We start from the raw sequence: 26100 nt of genomic DNA on the forward strand, positions 1-26100 counted from the left end.
GATATTGTAGAAGATTTTCTCGCACGGTGATTGGCCGGTTCTTGCACGCTCGGCTCAGGCGGAATGTGACAATGAGTCATGCTTTTCCGTGCGTGCAGCCGGCGTTCATCGATTTATAAGACGTTATCACGTCAAAAAAAAGTTATTTAGGAAGTAATGTGTATAAAGAATATGCTTATTTTCTTATGGTTATAAAAACATACCTCTTGTAGATTGTAGCAACATTTTTTATTATACAGAATAACTTATTTAATACAATTTCTTGTAAATATGTCATTGCAGTAGTTTTGCAATGACTGATATCGGACACTGCCTGATGACGGGAACAGATGTCAGTTCCCAAAACCTTGCAATGGTTTTGTCATAGAAAACCTACTGTGTTCGTTGGTGTTTTCATCGTTGTGTTGTTCATAATATCTGTTTATCTTTATCGTTGCGTTCGTAAATTTGCTGCATTGTCCAGGTTTTATTGTCTGTATGTATTTACTGTTATTGTTAAAACTGTCTCGTCGTTGTTTGCACACTCTGTTCGTTATGCTATTTATTTTTCATGACTAAATTTCTTCCATGAAATTCTTGTGCTATCTGATATTTAAGTTGGAATTTATTCGTCTGTGCTGTCGTCGTTGTGTGTCCATAATACCCTATTAGGTTCACCGCTGGGTCTATGTGTTTGACATCAGCTGATTAAGGTTTTTTTATGTGGGTATATGTTTTTTTATTTTTTCTTCTTAAATTTGCATTTATGAATTTTTTCCCTTAAAAAATGTAAAACTGTAATGGCGTATGTCCAAGAAATTTTATTAAATCAAGTCTCTCCTTTGCATGAATCTTTTAAAGAAAACAATAACTACTTTATGATTGTTTATTTTGAGTTGCATGACAATTTAACTATTAATTACTGAGAAAAGTAGGCTAATATTAAATGCGGTTTTTATACATGTATATGTAAAGAACACAAGTCATTAAAAAAAACAATTATGACAAATCCTTAAACTGGTAAGCTGATAAATTTCAGGGAATTAATGTTAACTATTAGTTACAAAGTATATATTTTTTTCTCTATGTATGTAGGGACTGAAACGCCTATGGAGACACGGTTGACCTGGTTTTATCGGAAAATTGGTGACATCCTTCACTGGCAAGTTTCTAATTAGTTCCACGCTGAAATGATTTTTCTGCCGCCGAATGGTTCGGGAGTCACTTTGCGAAATAGCTTTTTCCAAACGAGAAATTAAATTCATTGCCTTTTTCATTGAATGTCTATGCCGGTTTAAATATTCTCTCCCACAAACGTTTTTTTTTTACTCCGAATAAGTGAAATTTTGTCCAAATTTATATTTTAATTTCAAAATAAGCACAAGGTATTTTATTTGAACAGTAAAATTATATTTATTTACTGGTACGATCTGCAGAGTAAAAATTAAATCAACAGAATTTTGTAGTACTTACTTTAATAATTTTGCTCTTAAAATTGGCTTATAAATTTTTATAATGTAAATAATTAAATATATTAAGTAATTTTAACATTCGGTTACAACGGTTATTTCCAAATTTCCGAGGTAGCAGGGCGCTGTTTACGTCACATACTCTACAGAACGCTGATCACTTGTTCAAAGTTAAAAAAAAAACTGTAATGCGGAAATTGACCTTTGACGAGTCCTAAATAATATTAAATACAAAAAGTTAAACTTTCAATTTCATAAAAAATGTAGTTTTTCAAAAAATTAATAATTGTAAAAAAAATAAAACAAAAAAACACAAAATTAGGTTTACGACCATTTTTTATGAACACATCAAGACACTAGCTATCAATTATTATCATGATTTTCCACAACTGAATACATACTCTCCTACTTACATTGTAATATATCGGTATTTATACTTATTTTTGTGTGTATATACATATATATGCATACTTTCTCTGACTAAATATGTTCTTAAGTGAACGGTTAATTTATTTCGGCTAGGGGCATGCATTTTTCGGGTAAATATTTCGAGACAGGCAGAGTGTTAAAACGCTATCCCATCGTCTGTGCCTCGTGATTGGTTGAGTTTCTTTCAAGCATACTCCCACTATCGCACGACCAATCACAGCAGTATTTTGCGGAAAGAAACGCGTCCTGAATGGCACGGTCAAATACGGCAGTGGACATCTTTTGCAGACATCTACCAATCACAAGGAAAAAACCTCTGGGGCAGGCATGCCGTACTGTTTTTTATTGGGCGGTCTAATGTTTTCATGAAAAATACCTGCTCTTAATTATGACTTAATGTCTCTACGACATTGCGGTCATTATAGACTAGTTAAAATAGAACTGTGGATGTAATTCATAGAGACATGCAAAATTCGCGGATTAATTTCGCTATAGGCTAGCATCAAAACAACTATACCTTTGTACCGATTCTGCGATTGGCCTACATTTTATCCGGGGAACTGTGAGCCAATGGGAAACACTAAACCAAGAAAGTGCCGAATTACGGTCAGTCTAGTTGAGACGTCTCACGCGTCAGTAGCCAATGAACAGGTGTCATTTCCGCGAGTATTTAAAGGACTGTGGAGTCTATCCTAGAGGTCAATGAATCCGCGAATTTTGCAGGTCTCTAAATAATTTATTAATGGAAAACCGGAAAACCTCGAAGAAAAAAAACACCGTACCGTTTGACACGTTATGAACTTGCGAAAATCTGTTTTAGCTATACTGGGGTTCAAACTTGCATCACTTTGATTAGTGACAATAATATTTGTTTTAAAGCAATCAACGACATTTAAGTCTTTTTGCCTTGTGACCATAAAATTCTACATATTAAAAACTTTTCTTAATTCTTTAAATTGTTTTTGCGAATATAGTTTGAATGTATTGAATAGCTGAGAGCAATAAAACTACGCGAAATGAAATTTTTCAGGTCAACATAACCAAAATAAAAATTTACGTGGCTTTAAGGCACTCTAGAAAAATATATAAATTATTTTTAAGATTGTTATTTTCGTACCAAAAAAGATAACCATGTCTCTGTCGTACATAATAGACACGTTTATACTGTAAGCTTTCATATAGAAAACGCCGAATGTGTAAAATACTATTTAAAATATCACACTTGGCCAGGAAATTACCTTTTTCCTGCTACATATTAATAAAGCGACTTCTGTGCGTAGCAATTAGATAATTTATTTTTAAATTAGGTAAATATATTTGGGAATTAGACTAAACTGCTTGTATTCAAAGCAAGTTAATGAACTTATTTAAATTGGAAACCCCTTTACGCCCAAGTTTTGAACGATATAGCTTCTTTAACTGATCACAGCTTGTAAAAATATGAAAACTTTTTATTTTCAAGTGTAGACGAGCATACCATGTTGCCAGAATGATTATTTATTTTTGCTATTTTCTCACCCGGACACTTTTCCCGCTCCGAAAGAGTCCTGTAATTTTCATGCATTCTTGCTTCCTCCCTTTCAAGTCTGATTTTTTTTATTTTCTTTTGTGGAGGAATGTGCTTGAATGCAAGCAAATACTGAGCAAAATAATCAAGGGTCAAAGAGAATTTTTTCTAAATAGCACTCACTGAAATAAAATTTAAAGATACCACAAACACGGCTTCTGTAAAAATAAAAATACAATCATCTAAACTAGAAACAGAGTCTGTGTTTTCGCTTGGAATTATTATTTCTTCGTTTTGTGCTTATTATAAACACGACTTTTGAACCCTTTCACTGACGGAAATAGTCTGAACAAGCAATACACAAGCTAAGTGGTCCTTAATTTATATTGCGCGTAAGGCATACAATTAGGGGAGTTTATAAACTTAATGAACTAACATATTGAAACAAAATTGCTATATTAAGTGAGGTTTTTTTATATTTTATTGTCATGTAAGAATTTCTACGGAAGTACGAATGCAACTTTTGAGAGCAAGTATTTTTTATCAAAATTTTAGCAATGTATATATAATTGTCTAATCTCATATTAGTAATTAAAATTAATTTTTAATATTGAATAGCTTCATAAATTTGAATGGAATGTATAGTATTACACGTAGCATGCCCTAAACCACGTATGTATTATGTCAGTGCTCATAAATGTTAGTTATGTCGAGAGTTATGATTAAACCCGCGATCCATACCAAATCAATCAAGGCCACCCTGTACATTCTTGAATATTAATTAGTACACCGTTTTAAGTAATGTTTTCAGTTGAGAAACTCTACATGGCCACGTATGTACAAGCACTTTGCATGGTATTTCTTAATATTTGCCTCGTTTACACCGTAGGCCTTTTTACATTTTAAAATGTCTTTATTTAGTTTATGGATGTCATTCAATCATTTTTCTAAAATTAAATAATTGTTTACAACTTCCATTTGTCTCCCGCATATTAAAAAAATAAAAAAAGTACTTTAGTGAACTTTTTTAATTATCGAATGATTTTTTAAAAAAGTTTGTTTCTGTAAAAGTATGTGTGAATTATTTTGAGACACTGCCTACCCAATAAATTAAGATTCAATTCATTATAGACTTTAATATAAAAAAGCCTTATGTCTTTGAGTACAAAAGAGATAGGAAAAAATACAGTGAACTAAGAAATGGCGGGATTTCGTAAGAATTTTGGACGCACATTTTGCACTTCTATTGTGCTTTTACCATCACCCTGAGGACTCGTTGTCCTTGTTGCGTGCTAAGTGGGAAATATATAAAAGTGAACAGAAATATTAATGCAAACTTACAGATATTTTTAAATGCATACATTTACAAGTAAACAACAGCATCACTGCATAATAGTATTCGGCTTCTTTTCCAGGCATTTATGCCTTGTGTTGCCCCAGCACTTCCAATAGATAAAATTTATTTGTAAACCGTTCCCTGGATAGCTTTACATTATTAAATGCACAAATTTATAAGCATAATAAATAAAAATAAAATATATTTTTTAAATTCAATATTTGATTACATTTAAAAACTTAAAAAAAAATGCTTGCATGAAATATAAATTAGAATGTAAAATCACGCACCAACTTTCGTAAGAAATACTTACTCAGTTATATCTGGAAAGAAAAAACGTGTTTAATACATGCAAAAAATGACCATAGCCATGTGTTGCGCAAAGTTGCAACACCTTTGTTGTAGTATTACAGACTATTCCTTGGTGACAGGGGTGTGGCGGTACATCGCGAACACATCTACCGCGCTACTCCCGGCTATCAGCAGGTGCTGTCCCGTCGGTGTTTGTACACCCCTGGGCCAGAATGCAGCGCACCCTCCAGGAGTCCCGTTAGCCCGGATACCAAGTGGATTATCACCCCTCCCCCGTACTGACTGGCTGTCTGGCGAGGAGGAAAGAAGAGACAGTTCCAGTCTGTCTCTTAGCACGAGTAGGCTGTTAGTGCATTCTAGACACGTGTAAATTTTGTTAGCGTAATCGACGGCGCAAATAAAAATAGTGTGCAATGTTAGACCCATCTGTTTATTCTAGCGTGGCCTACCTGCCGCTCACGGATAATCAGTAGCCTCCAGGCTACTACAACAGGTTTCCAAAGTAGATGTACAGAAGTTGTTTATCTGCGCGCCGCCGGGCCCGACTGAAGGCAGGCTTGCGGTTCGCTTCCGAGGCGCCTCGAACAGCCCCAGGCTCGGAACACGTCCCGGGGCTGCAGGCCGCGGAGGAGGGGGTTGGTTGGACGTTTGATAAGGGGTGGCGGGGAGAGGCGAGTTTTACATCAAGAGGGAGAAGGAGCTTCCGCGGGAGGTGTCAGGAAAATGGTTTAGAGCCCACACGACGATGCCTGAGGAATCGGAGAGAGGTTTTGGTAGCCCGGGGCGCCGGGTGGTGTGCGGGTTTTAGAGGGAAAAGGGGGAGGGGATGGGGGTTGGGATGGTTGAGAAAGGGGGTTGGTGATCGATGAGATTTAGGTTTCAGTGCCTTCTGCTGCCTCTTCCCCCGTCCCGCCCAACCACGGCTCGTGAGGGGAGGAAAGCAAGGTCCAGATCCCTGGGACGCCCGCCCTCTTCCTACAACCACATTTACAAACAACCTTCGTGAGTATCCCGGGCCCGCCTCCGACACGACCCTCCGGGCCCCGCGGACAGAAGGGGTAGTAGGGGGGTGAGGAGGCTACATTAATATAATGTGTTTGTGTTGGGGGAGTGCCGCCGGCGCTACCGAGCCACTGCCCGGCCCTGGCCCTTCGATCGACGAGGTTTCCCGGAGCTGGACTCTCCGGGGTCGCGCGGGAAAGTCCAGAACTTGATTTCGGACATGCAATTACTCAGCAATTTGGAATTTCGTGTTTAACACAATTTCTTGGTCGTGCGCCACGGCAGGTTTTTTTTTTCCAACTGTTTTTCCACGGGAAAAACTCATAAATACAAAATAAGAAATAAAAATGAAAACTTAAACTCACAAAAAAAAATTGGTTGTCTGTAAAGTCGGTTTACGGACGATAGTTTAACGTGACAACGTCATAACAAAACATTGATGAAATGATTTCATGCTTTTATGAATAAAATTGAATATTTTTTATTGAATTACACTATTTTGTATGGATACAAAGAAGGAGTGAAATGAAATCTACAATTTAATTGATAAATTTACTTTTATTTTCAATATGTGTATTACTTTAACGAAGAGATTATTTTAACTATAACTTTTATACACGTTAGCTATTTAACTTCTTCCAATCTGTGTTATTCTGTTAAGGATAGGATGATGATAGGAAAAGTAAGAAACGAATGGGAGTTTTTCAAGTTTAATGTGCCTCGAAAAAGTCCAATCGATGGTTGTTCCAATTGAGTGGAAGAGAGATGCGGCGCATGCGTACAATGAGCGTAACGGGACACAGTGCAACGGGACAATGTGCGTAACGGGACACTTTTTCGTGCGTGCAGCCGGCGTTCATCGATTTATTAGTCGTCACGTCAAAAAGACATGCCTAAATCAGCAGATGTCAAACAGGAAAACCTGTCGTCGTTGTGTCTTCCATAGCACCTTTTTTTGAGTTCATCGTTGGGTTTATCTGTTTGACATCACCTGATTTAGGCTTGTAATTATTTGTTAGTTTATGATTTTTTTTATTATTTTGTATTTATGAATTCTTTCCATTTCAAACAGTCCGAAACAGATTTGTAGACATTTATTTTAAAGTAACGCCTATAAATGATAATTTTATTCTAAGAACGATTTCTACACAATTATGTAACTGACCGAGCTACGTTCAAACGCCATACGTATTTTTAACAGAAGAAAGTGGACGAATTATTTGTTGAGAAACTATGTCAAAAGTTATTTTATATATTAAGTAGCCTGTAAAAAATGTAGGGTTTGTATACTATGTACTTTTGTAAAAAATATTTTTTACCACAATAAACGGTGTTTGTTTATTAAAATTTTTATATTCCTAATTACACATATTACCAGGATTATCCGGATTTTTGATTGTCAGGATTGCCTTTGATGCTAGTTATTCCGGATTAACGGAGTTTAACTGTATATAACACTACAGCATAATTTCAAGCGGTATTTTTTCTTCACGCGTTCTCTCTTTCCCGTGTCTTGTGTTAAATCAATTTTTCCCCATTGCAAGACTCGATCGAAGAGAGTCGCCTCTTATGACACCCAGGATGACAGAGCACCGCGGTGCATCGCATCGTCTAGGAGACGATGAACATCTCCGCGCAGCACCTGGAACTGACCTGTCTGTCGCTGCTCTGCTTTGGTGAGCTTTTCATCGACCTGATCGACGGCGCGGGGAACATACCTACTTTGGGGCTTTATGTCGGCTTTTACTCTTTCCGCCGTCCTCCCGCCTGGTCGCAGCTCCTGCCGCATATCGCTGGTGTTCTTGGATGCCGCACACACAGTCTCATTGGATTTCGAGGGCTTTCGGAGATTTTAAAGTTGGAATAGTAAGAAAATTACTACTTTTTAATATTTTTAAATATAATTTAATCAACAGCTACCTTTGATAATATTTGTGAAAAGCGTGGGTATTTATTTGTGTGTGTGTTTATATATATTTATGTAAGTATAATTGGAACCTAATAACATTTGTTTAGCTTGATTAATTTCAGATATATAATTAATCATTTTAAAACCATATTTACCACCTTAGGGGTGGAATGATATATTTACATGTAATTACATGTAGCCTAGTTTTAAAATTAGCCATTTATCGTTCTTATAAAAAAAAGATCATCAAAATCCATCCAGTAGTTTTCGATTAATGCTCGAATAGACTGACAAACAGAAAAACAGACATATTTTAAAATCTATATGTTTTTTTTTTTCAAAATATTTTTTTTTTTATAATTTCATGTAATGTACAGACTGTTTGCTTCGATAAGTTTTTTATTATTAGTTTACATATATATGAGGCTGAATTTGATTGAAGAAAGTTGGTTTGCAAGTTCATGATGGAAAAAGAATATAAATTGAACACAAATAAACGAAATATGTTTTTAAGTGCTACCCCATGGCTTCAATCAAAACATAATATAGAAAGTATTTGAAGGGTAACTCTAAGCGTCCGGATAGTGTTACATTATATACTTTATATATTTTAAGTTATATAGGCCTACCTAATAATTATTCAGATCAAACTTCAAAGGCAGATACCAGTCTTCGAAAGCACTTCAAACCATAAGTAGAGACCCGGAAAATTCGCGGGTTCAATGACCTCCAAGATAGACTCCAATATCCTCTACACACTCGGGCAAATGCCAACTGTTCATTGGCTGCTGACTTGTGAGTCGTCTCGACTGGGTGGCCTGTGACTCGACACTTCTATGAGTGAGGGTCTCTAATTGGCCCTCAGTCCTCCAGATTAACAGTGAACCAATGACAGAAGCAGCACTAAAGTATAATTATTTGAATATTAGCATAACACGAATTGAACCCGCGAATTTTCCGGGTCTCTAACCAAAGGTCGTAGTTATCTTTGAAATATTTGTGCAATTGGAGTGCATGACTTGATGTAAGCTTTTGAACATACGCCATTGATAAAGCTTTAGCAATGGTGTATGTCCAAAAGCTTACAAGTCATAAGTCGTAGATGTGATTGAGGCGTGAAATTTTATCGTGATGAACCCGCAGCAAAAATTTATCGGTAATATTCACTCATTTTGTCTGGTTTTAATAATACATTTCGTATTTGAAAGATTTAACTAAGTTTTATATAGTTATTTTCAGACCTAAAAGACATTGCTTTTTTATTTTATTCCACAAAGATATATATATATATATATATATATATATATATATATATATATATATACTTTTTGAGAGAGGAAAAGTTTGTTTAGGAACTTTTTTTTGTAGTAAATTAAAACGTATCTTCTCCTGTTTTTTTACCATCTAGTTTACATTTCTGTTTTGAGGTGTAGTAGTTCCTGGTAACACGCGATACCGTTACAGAAAGTTAAAAGAATAATCCTGCTTCAAATAAGTAAATAAATAACTGAAAATAACTATGTTGGACATACAAAATTCAATCATTGTGTAACGCAAGTGTGGCCACATGGTAACCACGTAAAGCCTTTATTTTTTTTTTTTAGTTCAAAGTCTGCACTGTGTGGGTTTGTCACCCAAAAACATTGGCTCAAGTGTAGCGTTTGCACTGTGGAAACAGTTTTTAATGACTGTGTTTCAATAGACGTGACTTTTGTGTAACGACGGAGGTTATAATTCACACCTATTAACCATCATCAAACGTGGTAAAGCAACAATTCCGCAATAGTTTCAACGTTACAATATGGCAATGTCGAGGTTAAAAATGTGACTTGAACTATGTCACAGCATACCATCATTTAACTGTTCCTAACTCCACGGTGTAACGATCCTAATTTGCTTTCTTGATGCTTCCGCAACGCAATGCGCACACTAAGTATAAGCATTTTTTGACGTGACAACTTCAAATAAATCGATGAACGCCGGCTGCACGCACGAAAAAGTATCCCGTTACGTACATTTTCCCGTTGCGCTGTGTCCCGTTACGCTCATTGTACGCTTGCTTCGCATCTATCTCTCTTCCACTCGATTGGAACAACCATCTATTTGACTTTTTCGAGGCACATTAAACTTGAAACACTCCCATTCGTTTCCCACTTTTCCTATCATCGTCCTATCCTTAACAGAATAACACAGATTGGAAGAAGTTAAATAGCAAACATTTATAAAAGTTATAGTTAAAATTATCTCTTCGTTAAAGTAATAAACATATTTGAATTAATGATTGCAAATAAAAGTAAATTTATCAATTAAATTGTAGATTTCATTTCACTCCTTCTTTGTATCCATACAAAAGAGTGATAATTCAATAAAAATGATTCAATTTTATTCATAAAAGTATGCAATCATTTTATCAATATCTTGTTATGACGTCACGTTAAACTATCGTCCGTAAACCGACTTTACAGACTACCAATTTTTTTTCTGCAGCACATCTGTCTAAAGCAGTTTTAAATATGGTTACGACGATACTAGAGGCGAGGCCACGAGGTAGGCCGGTCGGCCCGCCAGCGCAGCGGGGGGATACAGGGGAGGCCCCATATTCCAGACAGGTAGCGTCCGTCCCTCCGCGGTATTCCCATAATGAATGGCACCGCTGGTCATTGCTGAAGCTCTAATACCTTCCCGATCAAAAAAGAGGGAATGATCCCTAACAGTTATGTTTAAATGATTATTTCTCTGTATCGTATAAACGAACTGGAAATTTCTCCCACCCTACCCTGATAGAGCGCATGTGTGGGAGGGGACCATGAGAATGCCGGCCGTAGGTCGGAACAATCTGTATCTTCCTCAGGAGCGAGCCTAACCCCTACGGGGTTATGTGACTGTCACTTTAGGTGTCGGAGATGTTGCCGTCTCTGGTTATCAGATACACGACCTAACACTCGACACTCATGGCAATCCGCTGCCTTCTCCTGGCAGAGGAGGTGGCAACACCGATGGCGTTTACTAAATTAGGACTGTGCCGGGTTAAACACAGCCTCGGTCATCCTCATTTGTCTGAATGAGTACCAGAAATGGTGGATGGGCTGAATCTGCTGGAAAAAGCAGCTGCATTAGAAACCTATCTGGGGATTCGAGTGCTGAGCCCTGGTGGCCGTCGGAACCCAAAGGCCTATCTCTACCGTGAAGACCCAAAGGCTAATGGGGAAAGGAGAGGACTGAGATCATCGTTGGTCGTGCCAGGCGCAACCGGGCCAGTATGTCTGTAAACCCCTTGGACCCGGGACGAAGGATCGGGGGAACATCCGAGGCTTGCCGACGTGCTATAGCGTCTCTGACAACTAGCGGTTAGTTCTAGCAGTTCCGAACAGTATGAAACCTGCTAGTGCAACAAAAAATTGGTTGTTGTGCGGGATGATCTTTGAAGATAATGTATTCCCGCTGAGGCTTTCTCTGTTGCCCTTGGATCAGATTGGATTTGGTTTTACACTTGGTGGGGGTGCTTCTTTCGCTTGGAGCAAGCTTGGAGAGTTCCCTAGCGCTGTGAAGTGTTGACGTGTTGAGCGGCAACCCAGGCCCGGTACTAGCCTGAACAACTAGGGGAAGTTGGGATATTCCTCCGCCGGACCAAGGGTTTTCTGGGTGAATTAGGTGTCCTAGAATGAAATAGTAGATCGGGGTATATGCCAGCAGTAATATGACCATAGGGTCAAGGACACAGTTAAATAACTGGTTTTGATGAGTGAGCTCGGGGATGTTTGGTGATGGTGGTGATGGGATAAGTTACCTCAGCCTCTCATCATACCCAGGTCCCTAAAGGTTTTCCTGATCGTGATTGGATGGAGTGTATCTCCTTCCGGATGCAGGTATACCACTATTATATATTTTACATACATGAAAATGTAAGTATGCCGACAAAATTTGTACAAGTAAAATACGTATTTGTAGAAATAAAGAATTTACGTTCAGTTTCGTTGGTCATCATTTATTGTTGATATGTGCATCACGAAAAATCAGGCATGAATAACGCTTGCATGTTTATTAATGAGCTCTGTAATTTGACTGGGCTAGGGAAAATGCAGCAAATAATTATTTAATTTTTAATTTTATTATTATCAATTTTCTAAAGAATAATAATAAACAGAAATTATAGATACTTTAAATTATACAATATTATAATTAATTATTATAGTATTATGTAGAACAAATATTATTATAAAATTAATATATCATTAATTATCTATTTATTTAAACTATATAAAAAACCAAGCTTGTGTTTTTGCGTTTTGTCTACATTCAGTATTCTTACAACATACATAGTTATATTTATAATCACACAAAAATTGTAATAATAATATTTTTATTAAAATAGAAATTCATTTTTTAACCAACCACAGAAAATAAAAACACACTTATGAATGGATATTAGAAAAATCTCATCACAAATAAGTCTGGAACTATATAATGGTATTCAAGTCAGAATGGATTGTTATTGTATTTATAATATAGCTGATGTTTCATATTACTCTCTAGATATTGGTAATAGAACCCACATTTTTTTTTTGCTATAAATGATGAAAGACGTAAGGCTTGTAAGCAGTGGTAATTTATTATGAACCGACAGTTATATTTTTGTAGGACACGTCAACTTAACCTTTTGTGCATGACCGTGTGACTTAAAAAATCGATTTTACCATTACATTTTTGATGTGTGTAAACAACTTAGCTCTCAGGTTACGGCATTTGGTAGGAGTAATTTCGTGAAAATGGAATGGAAGTCGATAACCGTAAATGTGACACAAAGATAGCAACATAAACCCGTATATAGTCACTTTCGTAATAATTAAGGGACATACCAAAAGTATTCGTGTGCCAAGTGAAACTTTATGATAGCGACACTACCCTGGAATATATTTAGTAAGCTAAAATAGTCATAGAAAATTAATCTCACGTTTTAAAATACCTAAGAAAACTGGTATTACAATAATTATAATACACATTCTCGTTCTAAGTTCCCAATATTTTTTAATAGCACAGCGATAAAGCGCGCCCTTGTTAACCTCAAGGGAATTAGTTTTCAATTTTTTGATAACATTATAATAAAATAATTTTTCTGCCAGAACGCGACACAGATGTCTGATACTAATTGTTAAGGTTATATCAATATTGATAGATAACTATTATTTATTTATTGTTTTCTAATGTTCTAGGTAGTATACGTGTCTATGATACGACAGACTATTTTGCCCACGTGGAGTTCTTTTACAGTTCATTTGTTTAGACCCCTCTATGAGGAATTGATGTCTTATCACAATAATGTAAATTGATAAAAGCTAGAATTAAGAACTCTTAAGAATGTGTGACGCCATCATAACGAAAGCATGTAGAAATTTGGATGCAAATAATTATCAGTATATTATTTAGAAATTTTAATATATTGTCGCACAAGGATGGATAATGGCTTCTACTCGATATGACATCATTTTGTTAAGGCAATAGTGTCTTTTTTGGAAGAATTAAGAAATAACGCAGTAAGTTTTATCTGTGACCATTGTCTATGCTTGTATTGGTGACTTTAATTGAAGCAAATTTAATTAAATAAAATTAAATACTTTTTGTGATAGTTTTGTTGTTTCACGAGCAATATTTTGTACACTGTAAACAGAGTGCATTTGGGTAAATGATATTTGACTCATTTGTAAAAGACTCTTGGTAATAGTAATAGTAATCAGACATAAAAGACAGAAATAAATTAATATTTTATTTATTTTATTACAGAAAATTTTAAATTAAATTTATTTGTTTCCATTTAAATTTGAAATTTTTTTATGCTAAACATAACCACACTTTAACCAAATAAAAGTGTGTAGTATTATAAAGTTGAGTCTCAAGAATATAATTATTACATTCTTATCACTTTTCATAATTGTCATAACAACGTGGAACACAACAGTAATAATTAACTAGTATACATATTTTCACACGGTACTATAAACATTTTTTGACATTCCAAAGTGGGATAATAAAGCATCTGTCTCATTTCATATAATGGCGTACCAAGTGGTGCATGATTAGGCGTTAGCCAACACAGTAGTAACACTAATAATTATATTAATAATATTACTGGTTACCTAATAGGCGTACAACAGGAGTGGTTTGCAGTTCATTTTACACAGTAATAATGTTGAATCATTTCAATAAGTTTAAGGTTTTTTGTAAGAAGTATTCACAGATTGATTTCAGTCGTGTAAGCTAAAACAAATATACAAATATATAGACCTAATTAGTGTCAAATTATGTGTTTTAAAATGTTTAAGATAAATATTTTAGTAATGCCATATAAGTATAACTTCTAACGTGAGCGGAAACTTTATAGTATTAACTGTTAGTGAGTGAATTTTAAACAAGATGAAATGTTTTTTAATAATTTGCTATAGCGTCTGCACGTCAAAATTAAGCGGAATATGAGAGCTAAATCTTATAAAATGTGTCATTCATTCAGTCAGTAGAAATAACTTCGTAATTATTCAAATAAAACAGGTTCTTAGAACAAATCATAAATAAAATCTGTAACCACAACAATATATTTATTTTTTTCTTTTAAGTTAAAAAAAGTAAGGAAAATTACAATGCCAGTTTTAAAATTACGCCATACCGCTCGGCATTATTTCAAATAATTCTTAGTTAAATTCCGTACCCGGGTTTCGGATAATAAGTTTATTTGCAACATGAACGACATAAAAACACATGATAATGATTTTGCTCTTAACCGAGGGTGGATGTTTACAAATCACTGGCCAGTACTGAAATTCTCGCTGGCGCTTTTTTTTTTCTCTCTCTCGTTTTCATTCAATTCTAAGTTTGTGCTCGGCGGTCACGTTCTGAACACCGGCTCTAGGTCAACAACACACACCCCTCTCCCGCCACCCTTCCTCCACCGGATGAACACTTTCTCCGCTCTCCCCTCCGACCAGAAACGCGCAGGCGTCGCAGCTATACGCGCGCGCCGCAATTATGCCTCGCGGGCGTCGCGACGCACATTAGTGCTTCGCATCGGTGGAAGCGCTGAGTTATGGCCGCCCCCATTAAAAGTTTCCCCTCTGCCGGGTACCCTCTCCCCACCACCACTCCTCACCAACACCCTCCTTCCCCCGCGGCACTTCCACAGCCCCAACACGGATGTTTTTAATGGTTCAGTTTGCGTCGAGGAAGGGAAAACTACCCCCCACCCTCTCCACCAACCAGCCCCACCTCTTTTTTTTTTTTACATCCGCGCTCCTGCCAGCGGCTGGTCGGGAAGCGCACTTGCGAGAGCGAGACGGAAGAAATATGTATTTCATTTTTTTTTTGTGCGTGTGAGAGAGAAAGAGGGAAAATGGGGCCATGCGAGCAGTCCCGAGACGAGCGCTCCGCCGCGTCGTCGCTTCTGCAAATTGCGTTATTGCGTCCAGATTCACGCACGGCGAACGTGTCGCCCCGCGGGACGGATGAATTCGTCGGAAAGGTTGCTGTGAAGGAGGTTTTGGACGCTAGGGAAGGAGATAGTGTGAGGCGAGAGAGAGAGCAGGGAAAGGGAACATGTATGATCTGAAGTCAGACGTCCGAAAAATCCGCGTCCGTGCACCTACGATTTTTTTTTTATGCATATAAAAGTGAAAGGTTTGTTAGGTCTGTTAAACGAAAAAAAAAAAAACTCTCGGAATTTACTTTTTTTTTTGGGGGGAGGGTAAAATTTTGCACGTCTGGATGATTGTAACTGAAATGGAAGGTTGGATTGTTTAGGAGCGATGTTAAAATTAATCTAAAAACGTGAAAAGTTTTATGAAACGCCGCAACATGGTGTTTTTTTTTTTTTTTTTTTTTAAGTTCCGACTAGGAATTTGCGCGAGTGACGAGCTACCGATACGTTCGAAGTCTGATCGGGAGGCCAGAGAGAGAGGGAGTGATAAAGGGAGAGGATGGGGGGCGGGGAAGTGATGGAGACAGATCTAGGCACGTATGGAGCTACTCTTCGGCTCATTTTGTGAAAAACTAAACAATTCAATAGTATCTCCTTCATCCCCCCTTTTCCAAATTCCACTAGCAGCTTATTACCTCGAGTTTTATTACTGAGAATCTCTTCGTTCACGTTGCGGCAAATTACGACCACCAAATAAACTACAACCCGCGAAAAATAAAAACAATTATAAGACTGCAACAAGATATGCCCACGGCAGCGCTTTCTTCCTCGTTATTGACGGCCGTCTACAAGAGAAGCAAATTATTTATTTACCTACCGTCTTCATTGGTGGCGAAGTTAAGAAGGTACTTTTTTTCTTACACTTTTAATCCCAATTTAAAAATCTATTTACCACTACATTACAATTTAAAAAATCAATATAAAGCTAACTCAGATATATTTTATACATTATTGAATGATTTTTGCAATCGATAATTTTGATTTGAAACAAGTCCATTCTTGAGGGTTCTCTAAGATATGCAGTGTAAACCCGTAATGGCATATGCACAAAAATGTTTAAAAACAATATAGTTTATGAAATAGCTAATACAATAGAAAAACTTGAATTTTAAATTTATTTCTTAAGGCCGAAAGTTAATCAAATGATTGAATTACGTGTCACTCAAAATTAAGCATGTTCGAGGGAATTTATTGTGAACTAATAACAAGGCATTCTTGTGTTGTGGCAAGTGTGTGATTTCGCATCGAGAGCTCTGAATTCGTCGCTTCGGAGACCGGTCAGTCACCGCGCCTCTCTTGTTCAGGCATCAACAGTTTGTTTGTTTGCCCTTGTCGCAGGAGGCCCTGACTGACAGCGCGTGAGGGGGTCGCGACAGGCGGGAGTCCGCGGCAAGACGCGTAATGAGAACCAACGGCGAGAGCAGAGTCTTGTAACGAGGACAAGAACAAAGTCTTGTAGCGAGAACGAGTACACAGTAGTTATATGAGCATGTGGAGATGGTTGTAAGAGATTCTTTTAAAACAGTCTTTAAAGGTACTTTGGTAGAAATTAACGTGATTAAATAGAATTCCTTGGACTTACACCATTGCAGTTTTGCACTGTTTGCAATGAGAAAAAATAAATCATAAATGCAAAATAAGATATGTGAATGTGAAGCTGAATGTGAATAGATACTCCCAAAGATGAACCTAAACAGGTATTATGGACAACACAAAGACTACAGCACAGGAGAAAATAATTCAAACTTAATTATCAGACAGCTCAAGAGTTCCATGGAAGGAATTTAGTCATTAAAAAATAGCAGCAGCACATACGAACACAGCGGTCTGACAAAGAGAAGACAGTAAATGCAGACAGAGAACAAGACCAGGACATCGCATCAAATATACCTACACAACGATGAAGAAAAACAGATATTATGGACCACACAACGACAACATTGACGAACTCAGTAGGATTCCAGTGACAAAACAGTTGCGACTCTTCGAAAACTGGCATCTGTTCCCGTCACCAGGCAAAAACAGACTGATGTCCAAGAAATTGTATTAAATCAACATTCCTTATTGCATGACTCGTTCACGGAACGCAAGAAATTAACGTGCAGAGCGGGTTGCCATTCCTGATAGTCAGGACGTGCTGCACTCGGATCGCGAACGCTGTAGGTATCCGGTCCAAAACTGGAGAGAGAATTCTCACCCAGCGACCAAATAAGTAAAGTGGTGATCCGTGTCAAAACGAATAAATATAGCGACTTAATGAACCAAACAAGCGTGGATTAGTTTTTGAGTGCACCGCACGATTTCTCGGACTGATGCAATACCAAAATCGACTAGTGAGGAAATACAGTCTCTCCCCAATCTGATCCCGAACTTCGCCCTACCTAATTACCTCTCCAGAGTTGGATAAAGTGGCGTATGAAATACAGGTCGCACCCACCCAGGCCAACTGTTGACATTTACACATAGGCATATACACATAGACATAAACCGGCTGGAATATTTAGAAAGAACGTCCAGAACGCTTTTGGTTCCGCATGGAACTACTCTGATTCGTGAGCCTGAAGGGGACATGTATTGTTGGTAAAGGTCAACTCCCATGCCTGCAGCAGAACCAATAGCGGTCCTCGTACCTGTGGCGGGCGGGATGAGCAGCGACACAGCTCCGGCACCAGCCTTGAGAGCCAGCGAGGAATACTTCACTCCCACCGCCATCACGTCGCGGCAGTCATCTTGGGATCCCCGCCATGCTGGATTCTATCACCGTTTGCTAGAGTGTGCTACCGCCGTATTGGTTTATTTCATTTGTTTACCTTTCAGAAAGCACAAGCGTCAATCACCAGATTGCCAGCTCTCGTAGCATCCGCCATCTTGAAGGCTATCTTGGCCACCATCTTTAAAATAACTAATCAAACATAAAAGATTTCAGAAAAAAAAACTAATTAAAACTTTCCGTTTATTATTTAACTAGCTGCCCGACCCGGCTTCGCACGGCTATACTAATGGAAACAAATTAAGCCACATCTCCCATTTACAGTAATGGTAAATAAAGAAAAATTCAGTGAAAATTTCTTACAATGCTGTATAATGTACCGGAGAGAAAATGAATAGCACCGATGTTTCCCGACTTGTGCACGCAACGTACAACTGATGTACCCGTACTTCGCTACGGCAGTCTACAGGCAGATAACTCTTGCGCCGCTCATTATACGTGCCCCTCCTTGTTGGTACGCCACTGTCGCGCGATGCCCGTTGCCATGGAGACGCAGAAGGCATGAACAATGCAAAATCCTTTTCTCATGCAGACAAAGTACCCACTGTTGCCTGGTTTTAACCACCCATGGGATCTAATTTTCGGAAAATGTCATCCTGCGTAACATAAGGAACATTACTGTGAAGTTTCAAGTCTGTAAAATATATATACTTGAAAAAAAGGGAAATTTTTGATATTTTAAGTAGGTACCCGAAAAATTTCAACGGTGATGAGGACTGCACTAACAATGAAATAGTCGTTGCCATAGAGACGAATGAAGCATCAACAAAGCAACAGCCGTTGCCATGGTGATTTCCTACCAAAAACTGGAAATTTTGATATATTGTCACGGTCTGAAAATTTCATTACTTTTTTTTCTTAAATTTTATTGTAATTTTGTTTCTCGTCAGGTTTGCGTGTTGGTGTACGTGCACGTTTCCAGGCTCGGCCGGTTGATTTCGACACGCGGGTATGGGAATATAGGTTGCTGCGACATTAGTTTACAGGCACCGCGGGCTTTTGCGAGGCTGCGTGGTTAGCTAATTCTCGCGGGTTGCTGGCCAGGGCCCGCTGAGAGGTTGCAACACGCCGTTCCAGAAAAACCTGCTACGCTATGCTAGTCTCTTGTTTGTCGCGCGAGGCTTTTGAGTACGCGTTTCGAGGACTCTGTCCTGATTAGTGATGCCATCTTGCGTCCGAGTTTGGAAACGTAGACGGAAAAATAACAATCGAGCAGCGCAAGAGGGAGAGGGGGAAACTCGTGCGCGCCTGCGCGGAAGGAATAGCTGACTTCACTTGTTTTTCATTTTTTTCCTTGTGGGAAGGGAGGGGACCGCGAGTTGCCTTGTGGATAAGTTTTCCCCTCGGGATTTGATTTCCGCAGAATCCGTTCTTAGTGAGCGTCTACATCACAAAATAAGTAACTATGCTAAATTTAAAGTCAATCGGGTGTATAGTTTTAGAGATCTCGTGATGAGTGAGTCAGTGAGTGGTATTTCGCATATATATATATATATATATATATATATATATATATATATATATATATATATATACACACACACACACACACACACAAGACCTTGTCAGAATTGTAACGGGAGAGTAAAATTATTGATGGTCCAAAAAATGAAAATTAATTTAAAATAATAATAATAATTCTAGTAAAAGAAAAAAAATCATATTAAACACAGAGAGAGGAAAAAAACAATAGTAAAGGTTTGCGATTTAAAGTGATAAAAAGTATTTAAATACTAATTGAACTCTTATGAGGGTACTGATTGCTTCGTTGTTAATATCACACGGGTGCTTTTACTTGTATGGGAAAATTAAGAATGATAAGGCATCTAGTGCGTGGCATCAATGTTAATAGGCAATAGGAAATTATCTTCTATCGCCTGCGGCATTGTCAACACACACTTCGAACGTGTACTGCATGTTGTATCTAACCCCCTCCAACGCATTTGATTCTAAATTGGACTTTTAGTAAGGATCCCTAATGTTATTGATAATATAATATAGCCTATAGCCTTCCTCGATAAATGTAATATCCAACACTGAAAGAACTTTTCAAATCCTGAGATTAGCGCGTTCAAACAAACAAACAAACAAACTCTTCAGTTTTATAATATTAGTATATATTAACTGATTATATCTATTCTCGTACCTGGTTTGATCCTTTGTAGGTTCAAAAATAAAATAAGTATATAGAAGCTTTAAAATACTTATTTGATTTAATATAACCTCATTTTATGTAATTGGTTCTTGCCACATATCGTTTAGGATGAGCGCCAGCCAATACCCGGACGAGGGTATCAACTGACTGATCGGCGTACTGCCCCAACTGCGATTAAACGGCGTACTTCCCCAACTGCGATTAAACGGCGAACTGCCCCAACTGCGATGAAACGGTGTACTGCCCCAACTGCGATGAATCGGCGTACTGCCCCAACTGCGATGAAACGGTGTACTGCCCCAACTGCGATGAATCGGCGTACTGCCCCAACTGCGATTAAAAGGGCGTACTGCCCCAACTGCGATGAAACGGCGTACTGCCCCAACTGCGATGAAACGGCGTACTGCCCCAACTGTGATGAAACGGCGTACTGCCCCAACTGCGATGAAACGGTGTACTGCCCCAACTGCGATGAATCGGCGTACTGCCCCAACTGCGATGAAACGGCGTACTGCCCCAACTGCGATGAAACGATGTACTGCCCCAACTGCGATGAATCGGCGTACTGCCCCAACTGCGATGAAACGGCGTACTGTCCCAACTGCGATGAATCGGCGTACTGCCCCAACTGCGATGAAACGGTGTACTGCCCCAACTGCGATGAATCGGCGTACTGCCCCAACTGCGATTAAACGGCGTACTGCCCCAACTGCGATGAAACGATGTACTGCCCCAACTGCGATGAACCGGCATACTGCCCCAACTGTGATGAAACGGCGTACTGCCCCAACTGCGATGAAACGGCGTACTGCCCCAACTGTGATGAAACGGCGTACTGCCCCAACTGCGATGAAACGGTGTACTGCCCCAACTGCGATGAATCGGCGTACTGCCCCAACTGCGATGAAACGGCGTACTGCCCCAACTGCGATGAAACGATGTACTGCCCCAACTGCGATGAATCGGCGTACTGCCCCAACTGCGATGAAACGGTGAACTGCCCCAACTGCGATGAAACGGCGTACTGTCCCAACTGCGATGAATCGGCGTACTGCCCCAACTGCGATGAAACGGCGTACTGCCCCAACTGTGATGAAACGGTGTACTGCCCCAACTGCGATGAATCGGCATACTGCCTCAACTGCGATGAAACGGCGTACTGCCCCAACTGCGATGAAACGGCGTACTGCCCCAACTGCGATGAATCGGCGTACTGCCCCAACTGCGATGAAACGGTGAACTGCCCCAACTGCGATGAATCGGCGTACTGCCCCAACTGCGATGAAACGGCGTACTGCCCCAACTGCGATGAAACGGCGTACTGCCCCAACTGCGATGAATCGGCGTACTGCCCCAACTGCGATGAAACGGTGAACTGCCCCAACTGCGATGAATCGGCGTACTGCCCCAACTGCGATGAAACGGCGTACTGCCCCAACTGCGATGAAACGGCGTACTGCCCCAACTGCGATGAAACGGCGTACTGCCCCAACTGCGATGGAAATCCGTTTCCAGCACCCACGGGAGCCGCTGTTGAGCTGCGGTTGAACCAGAGCGGACGCCATTTTCTGATCAGGGATTTATTCTAGATCAATTGTTCGCATGTTATATTCTGATGAAATTCTCTGAGTGCATTCCTGAGAGACCTAAGAAGATCGGCTGAAAGAATATTTTGCCAAAAAATAATTAAAACGCTTCTGAGTTCAATCCTCAGCGTAAAAAACGAATGACACCAGCCCAAGACATACGCTGAGAACATTTCTTTAAAAATAAAATAATAAGGGATGGGACCTTTCCCCAACAACTGTAACATTAACTTTCCTGAAGTAGATTTGTAATTGAAAAAAAAAATTGACCAAATCACGTAACTCAGTCGATGCTACACTGTTTTGACATGCAGCTAGTCTGGTAAGTTTTTCGTGATATATACCGCAGCGATAAATAGAGAAAACATTCGTGGATTCGAAGCTATTAAATTCTTTGAAAATGATTGGAGTTATAACATAAATTTTCACTTATCAAATATTGATCTAGCAACGTGTAATGGATTAAAACCTAAATTTTCACTTATCAAATATTGATCTAGCAACGTGTAATGGATAATTATAGTGATCAAGATGTTCCTTTATTGCTATTACGTAAGTGTTACATGGAAATCACTATTTAATAGTGACAGTCGCGCTCTCCGGAATTCATACACTGTATTTATTAATTTTTGTAAATGAAGCAGAAATATTCATGCAAAATTACAGATATTTGTAAATTTGTACATTTACATGAAAACAACTCTATCACTACAAAATAGTGTTCGCAGCAATATTGGTTTCGGATTCTTACCCGGCCATGTATGCTTTGTGTTGTCCCAGAACCTCCAATAGTTAAAATTATTTGTAAACCGTTTCCTCAATATCTTTCCAGTATTAACTACGCAAATTAATAAGTTTATAAAAACATCTTTTCATAGTTAAAAAAAATAATTATGCTTGGATAATACATCAATATTAATATAAAATCATGCAATTATTTTCATAAGAAATATTTAGTATTATTTCGTAAAACGTATTTCGTATATGCAAAAATAACCTTAGTAATGAGTTGTTCAAAGTTGCAACATATTTCTTGTAGTATTACAAACTATTTTCTTGCAACTGGTTTCCAAAGGGATATTTGCTAAAAATACAGAATTTTTTTTTCATTATATACTGTGTTCGGTGATTATAACCAGGCTGTGAAGAGAAACAGACCGTTGAAGTTCCCGTGTTTCGTCAAGCGTGTTCAAATTTCTCGTCAAATGGCCACATTCCCGCCGAGACTGCTATTTTGTGTCTTTCGACATTCAACGCCATTTTGTGAACGCTGTATTCCTATTTTCAACTTGAAGGTGCTTTCTGTGACACATTAGCGTATTTTTGTTTGGTGGCCACGCCATTTACGTGTGCAATCTCGTTCTTTGTGTCTGTATTATGCTAAAAAAAAAGTGTGAATGAAATTTTTTTCTTTAGCTGCGCAGGAACACGCGTATATTTTCAGCAAAAACTAAGAAATACGCCACTACATACTACGTTTTATTTCCGTTTTCAAACCAGTCTATTGTAGCTACTACTTTAACATTCAAGTGAATAAAATAGTATACTCTCACCAAAATATATTCGTTTTAAAAATTCCTAAAATAAAACAAAATGCAGTGATGTTACTATATGCTGTTTTGAAAATCAAATAAATATTGGTTTTAAAATGTTTAACATAATTACTTCATCTAGGTTTTTCCACTGCCTTATATAAAACCAAAGAAATACCAAAAGTTATTGCGACACAGTTGATTAATGAGGTGACATACGATGTACAGAAGAATCAACCATAATATTAACAGACATAAACATCGTGATGACTAAATATATGTTAATTTAACACAAATACCAGATTATGATTGTTTTAGGTTTAATACTCCTGCACTGACGACACTTTATCAATTTTATCTGCGTTTACTCGGGATTTACGTAGCTTAAGTGATTCTATTTTAATTTCTGTTGTTTTAACGGTTTACATTTAGCTTCTAGTACCGGTGTTGGTTCCTAGTTCCGTGGTGTTACGTTTTGTTTTTAAATAAAATATTATTGGTTTATATTGTAATTTTTTTATATATTTTTAATAATTTAACTCGCTTCTTTATGCATCTACACTGCAAGAATTTAAAATCTTAATTTATACATAATGATATTAAGTTTAGAATCGTACTCTTTTTTTAACTACTCTTTATTGTAGTACGCAGGACTATTCAGGTACTACTTGAAACCCATATTTCTTCACGCTTCTCTCTGATGTGGCTGAGTTGTTTTAAGCGGAAGAAAATCTACCAAACATTTCTGAGGGAAAAGTTTTTAATGGCAACGGAACTGGTAAAGTCGTTGGCCAAACAGGGAAACATTTTCCTTTGCAGCCAGACGCGAAGCTATAAATGAACCCATTTGACTATCGGGCTACCGCCATCTCGTCTCTGCGAAAATCCTTCCCACTTCCCCCCTCTCCAAGGCACGCATTCACACTTACAAGCAATAATACTCTCCGCGTGCGAAGCTTGCAGCGAAAGCAATCCATTACTTTCGTGACACAGCCCTTGGGAAAGTAACGCCTACACTGCTGGGAGAAAGTTGTTGAAACTTTTATCCAGCGTCTTGACTTGAAATACATAAATTAGGTACTTAAAGTTTACTATTTTCGTAACTCTGAATATACTGTTATAGTTTTGTTGTTGCTGAGAATATTAAAAGATGGAAGAATATGATACTAACGTAATAACTTCAAGTAACTTGTATAAAACTTTCCAATGTGTTGGGAAAATCACGCTTAAAGTTTTTAAGGTAGTCTTTATAAAGGTATCAACAATTTGCGTTTAAAATATTCCTCATGTATTAAAAACGCTTTGTTTATATATAAATACTAGCTGCCCGACCCGGCTTCGCACGGCTATACTAATGGAAAAAAATTAAGCCACATCACCCATTTACAGTAATGGTAAATAATAAAAAAATCAGTGAAAATTTATTAAAATGCTGTATAATGTACCGGAGAGAAAATGAATAGTACCGATGGTTTCCCGACTCGTGCACGCAACGTACAACTGATGTACCCGTACTTCGCTACGGCAGTCTACAGGCAGATCACGCTTGCGCCGCTCATTATACTTGCCCCTCCTTGTGGGTACGCCACTGCCGCGCGATGCCCGTTGCCATGGAGACGCAGAAGGCATGAACAATGCAAAATCCTGTTGCCTTGTTTTAACCACCCATGGGATCTAATTTTCGGAAAATGTCATCCTGCGTAACATAAGGAACATTACTGTGAAGTTTCAAGTCTGTAAAATATAAATACTTGAAAAAAAAGGGTAATTTTTGATATTTAGATACCAGCTAAATTTCAACGGTGATGAGGACTGCACTAACAATGAAATAGTCGTTGTCATAGAGACGAATGAAGCATCAACAAAGCAACAGCCGTTGCCATGGTGATTTCCTACCAAAAAATGGAAATTTTGATATATTACCCCCCCCCCTTCCCTTCTCCGAAACTCCCCTTGGGATCGGATTTCCGCAGAATCCGTTTTTAGTGAGCGTCTACATCACAAAATGAATAATTATGCTAAATTTCAAGTCAATTGGGTTTATATTTTTAGAGATCTCGTGATGAGTGAGTCAGTGAGTGGTATTTCGCTTTTATAAATCGCAATAAATTAAAATTGCGACTATAATTTGAGATTTAAACTATCCTATCTCTCAAGTTGGATCGAACTGCACATGGTGTGCGAATTTTATTATAATCGGTTAAGTGGTTTAGGAGTCCATTGAGGACAAACATTGTGACACGAGATTTATATATATTAAGATGTTTCATAATATGCTTTCAGTATTTTCTAGTGTCCAAAAATGCAATAAAACGATTTATTTTCAATTTACTTTTCTTTGTTGCAGATTTTTTATATAGTATTATACAGATTTATTTTAAAAGATATATTAAAATAGTTAAATATTTGTCGGATTCAGAGGTCATATTTAACAATGAACTGTTCAATAAATCCTTCAACAAAACATAAAACGTCGGTAAATTATTCTAGGAAAGTTTTAAATTTACAGACATTTAGGATCCTTGTTTTCTTAATTTAGTTTCAAATTATTAAAATATTAATTTATTAGCTGCAAAATTGTGAAACGTAGAATTTGGTTAAAATTGGTTAGGAAGGAGAACATTTTACAGAAATATTCTACTCCTAGATTGGAAA

General features: G+C 37.9%; 2 protein-coding genes across 2 annotated transcripts in view; both read left to right on the forward strand.

Moving 5' to 3' along the window:
* Positions 1-26100, forward strand: part of LOC134527544 (lachesin-like) — a 384121-nt gene that overhangs the window by 112492 nt on the left and 245529 nt on the right. The gene's annotated exons all lie outside the window — the stretch shown is intronic.
* On the forward strand, positions 21050-21916 carry LOC134529101 (uncharacterized). Its single transcript, XM_063363235.1, has one exon. The coding sequence runs from the start codon at positions 21050-21052 to the stop codon at positions 21914-21916; it is 867 nt and encodes a 288-aa protein (XP_063219305.1).

The sequence above is a fragment of the Bacillus rossius genome, chromosome 1 (assembly GCF_032445375.1).
Source record: "Bacillus rossius redtenbacheri isolate Brsri chromosome 1, Brsri_v3, whole genome shotgun sequence".
Lineage (NCBI taxonomy): Eukaryota > Metazoa > Arthropoda > Insecta > Phasmatodea > Bacillidae > Bacillus > Bacillus rossius.

What these genes read in the sequence shown, in the direction of transcription:
- LOC134529101 (XM_063363235.1), top strand. Translation starts at nt 21,050, where the DNA reads ATGTACTGCCCCAACTGCGATGAACCGGCATACTGCCCCAACTGTGAT.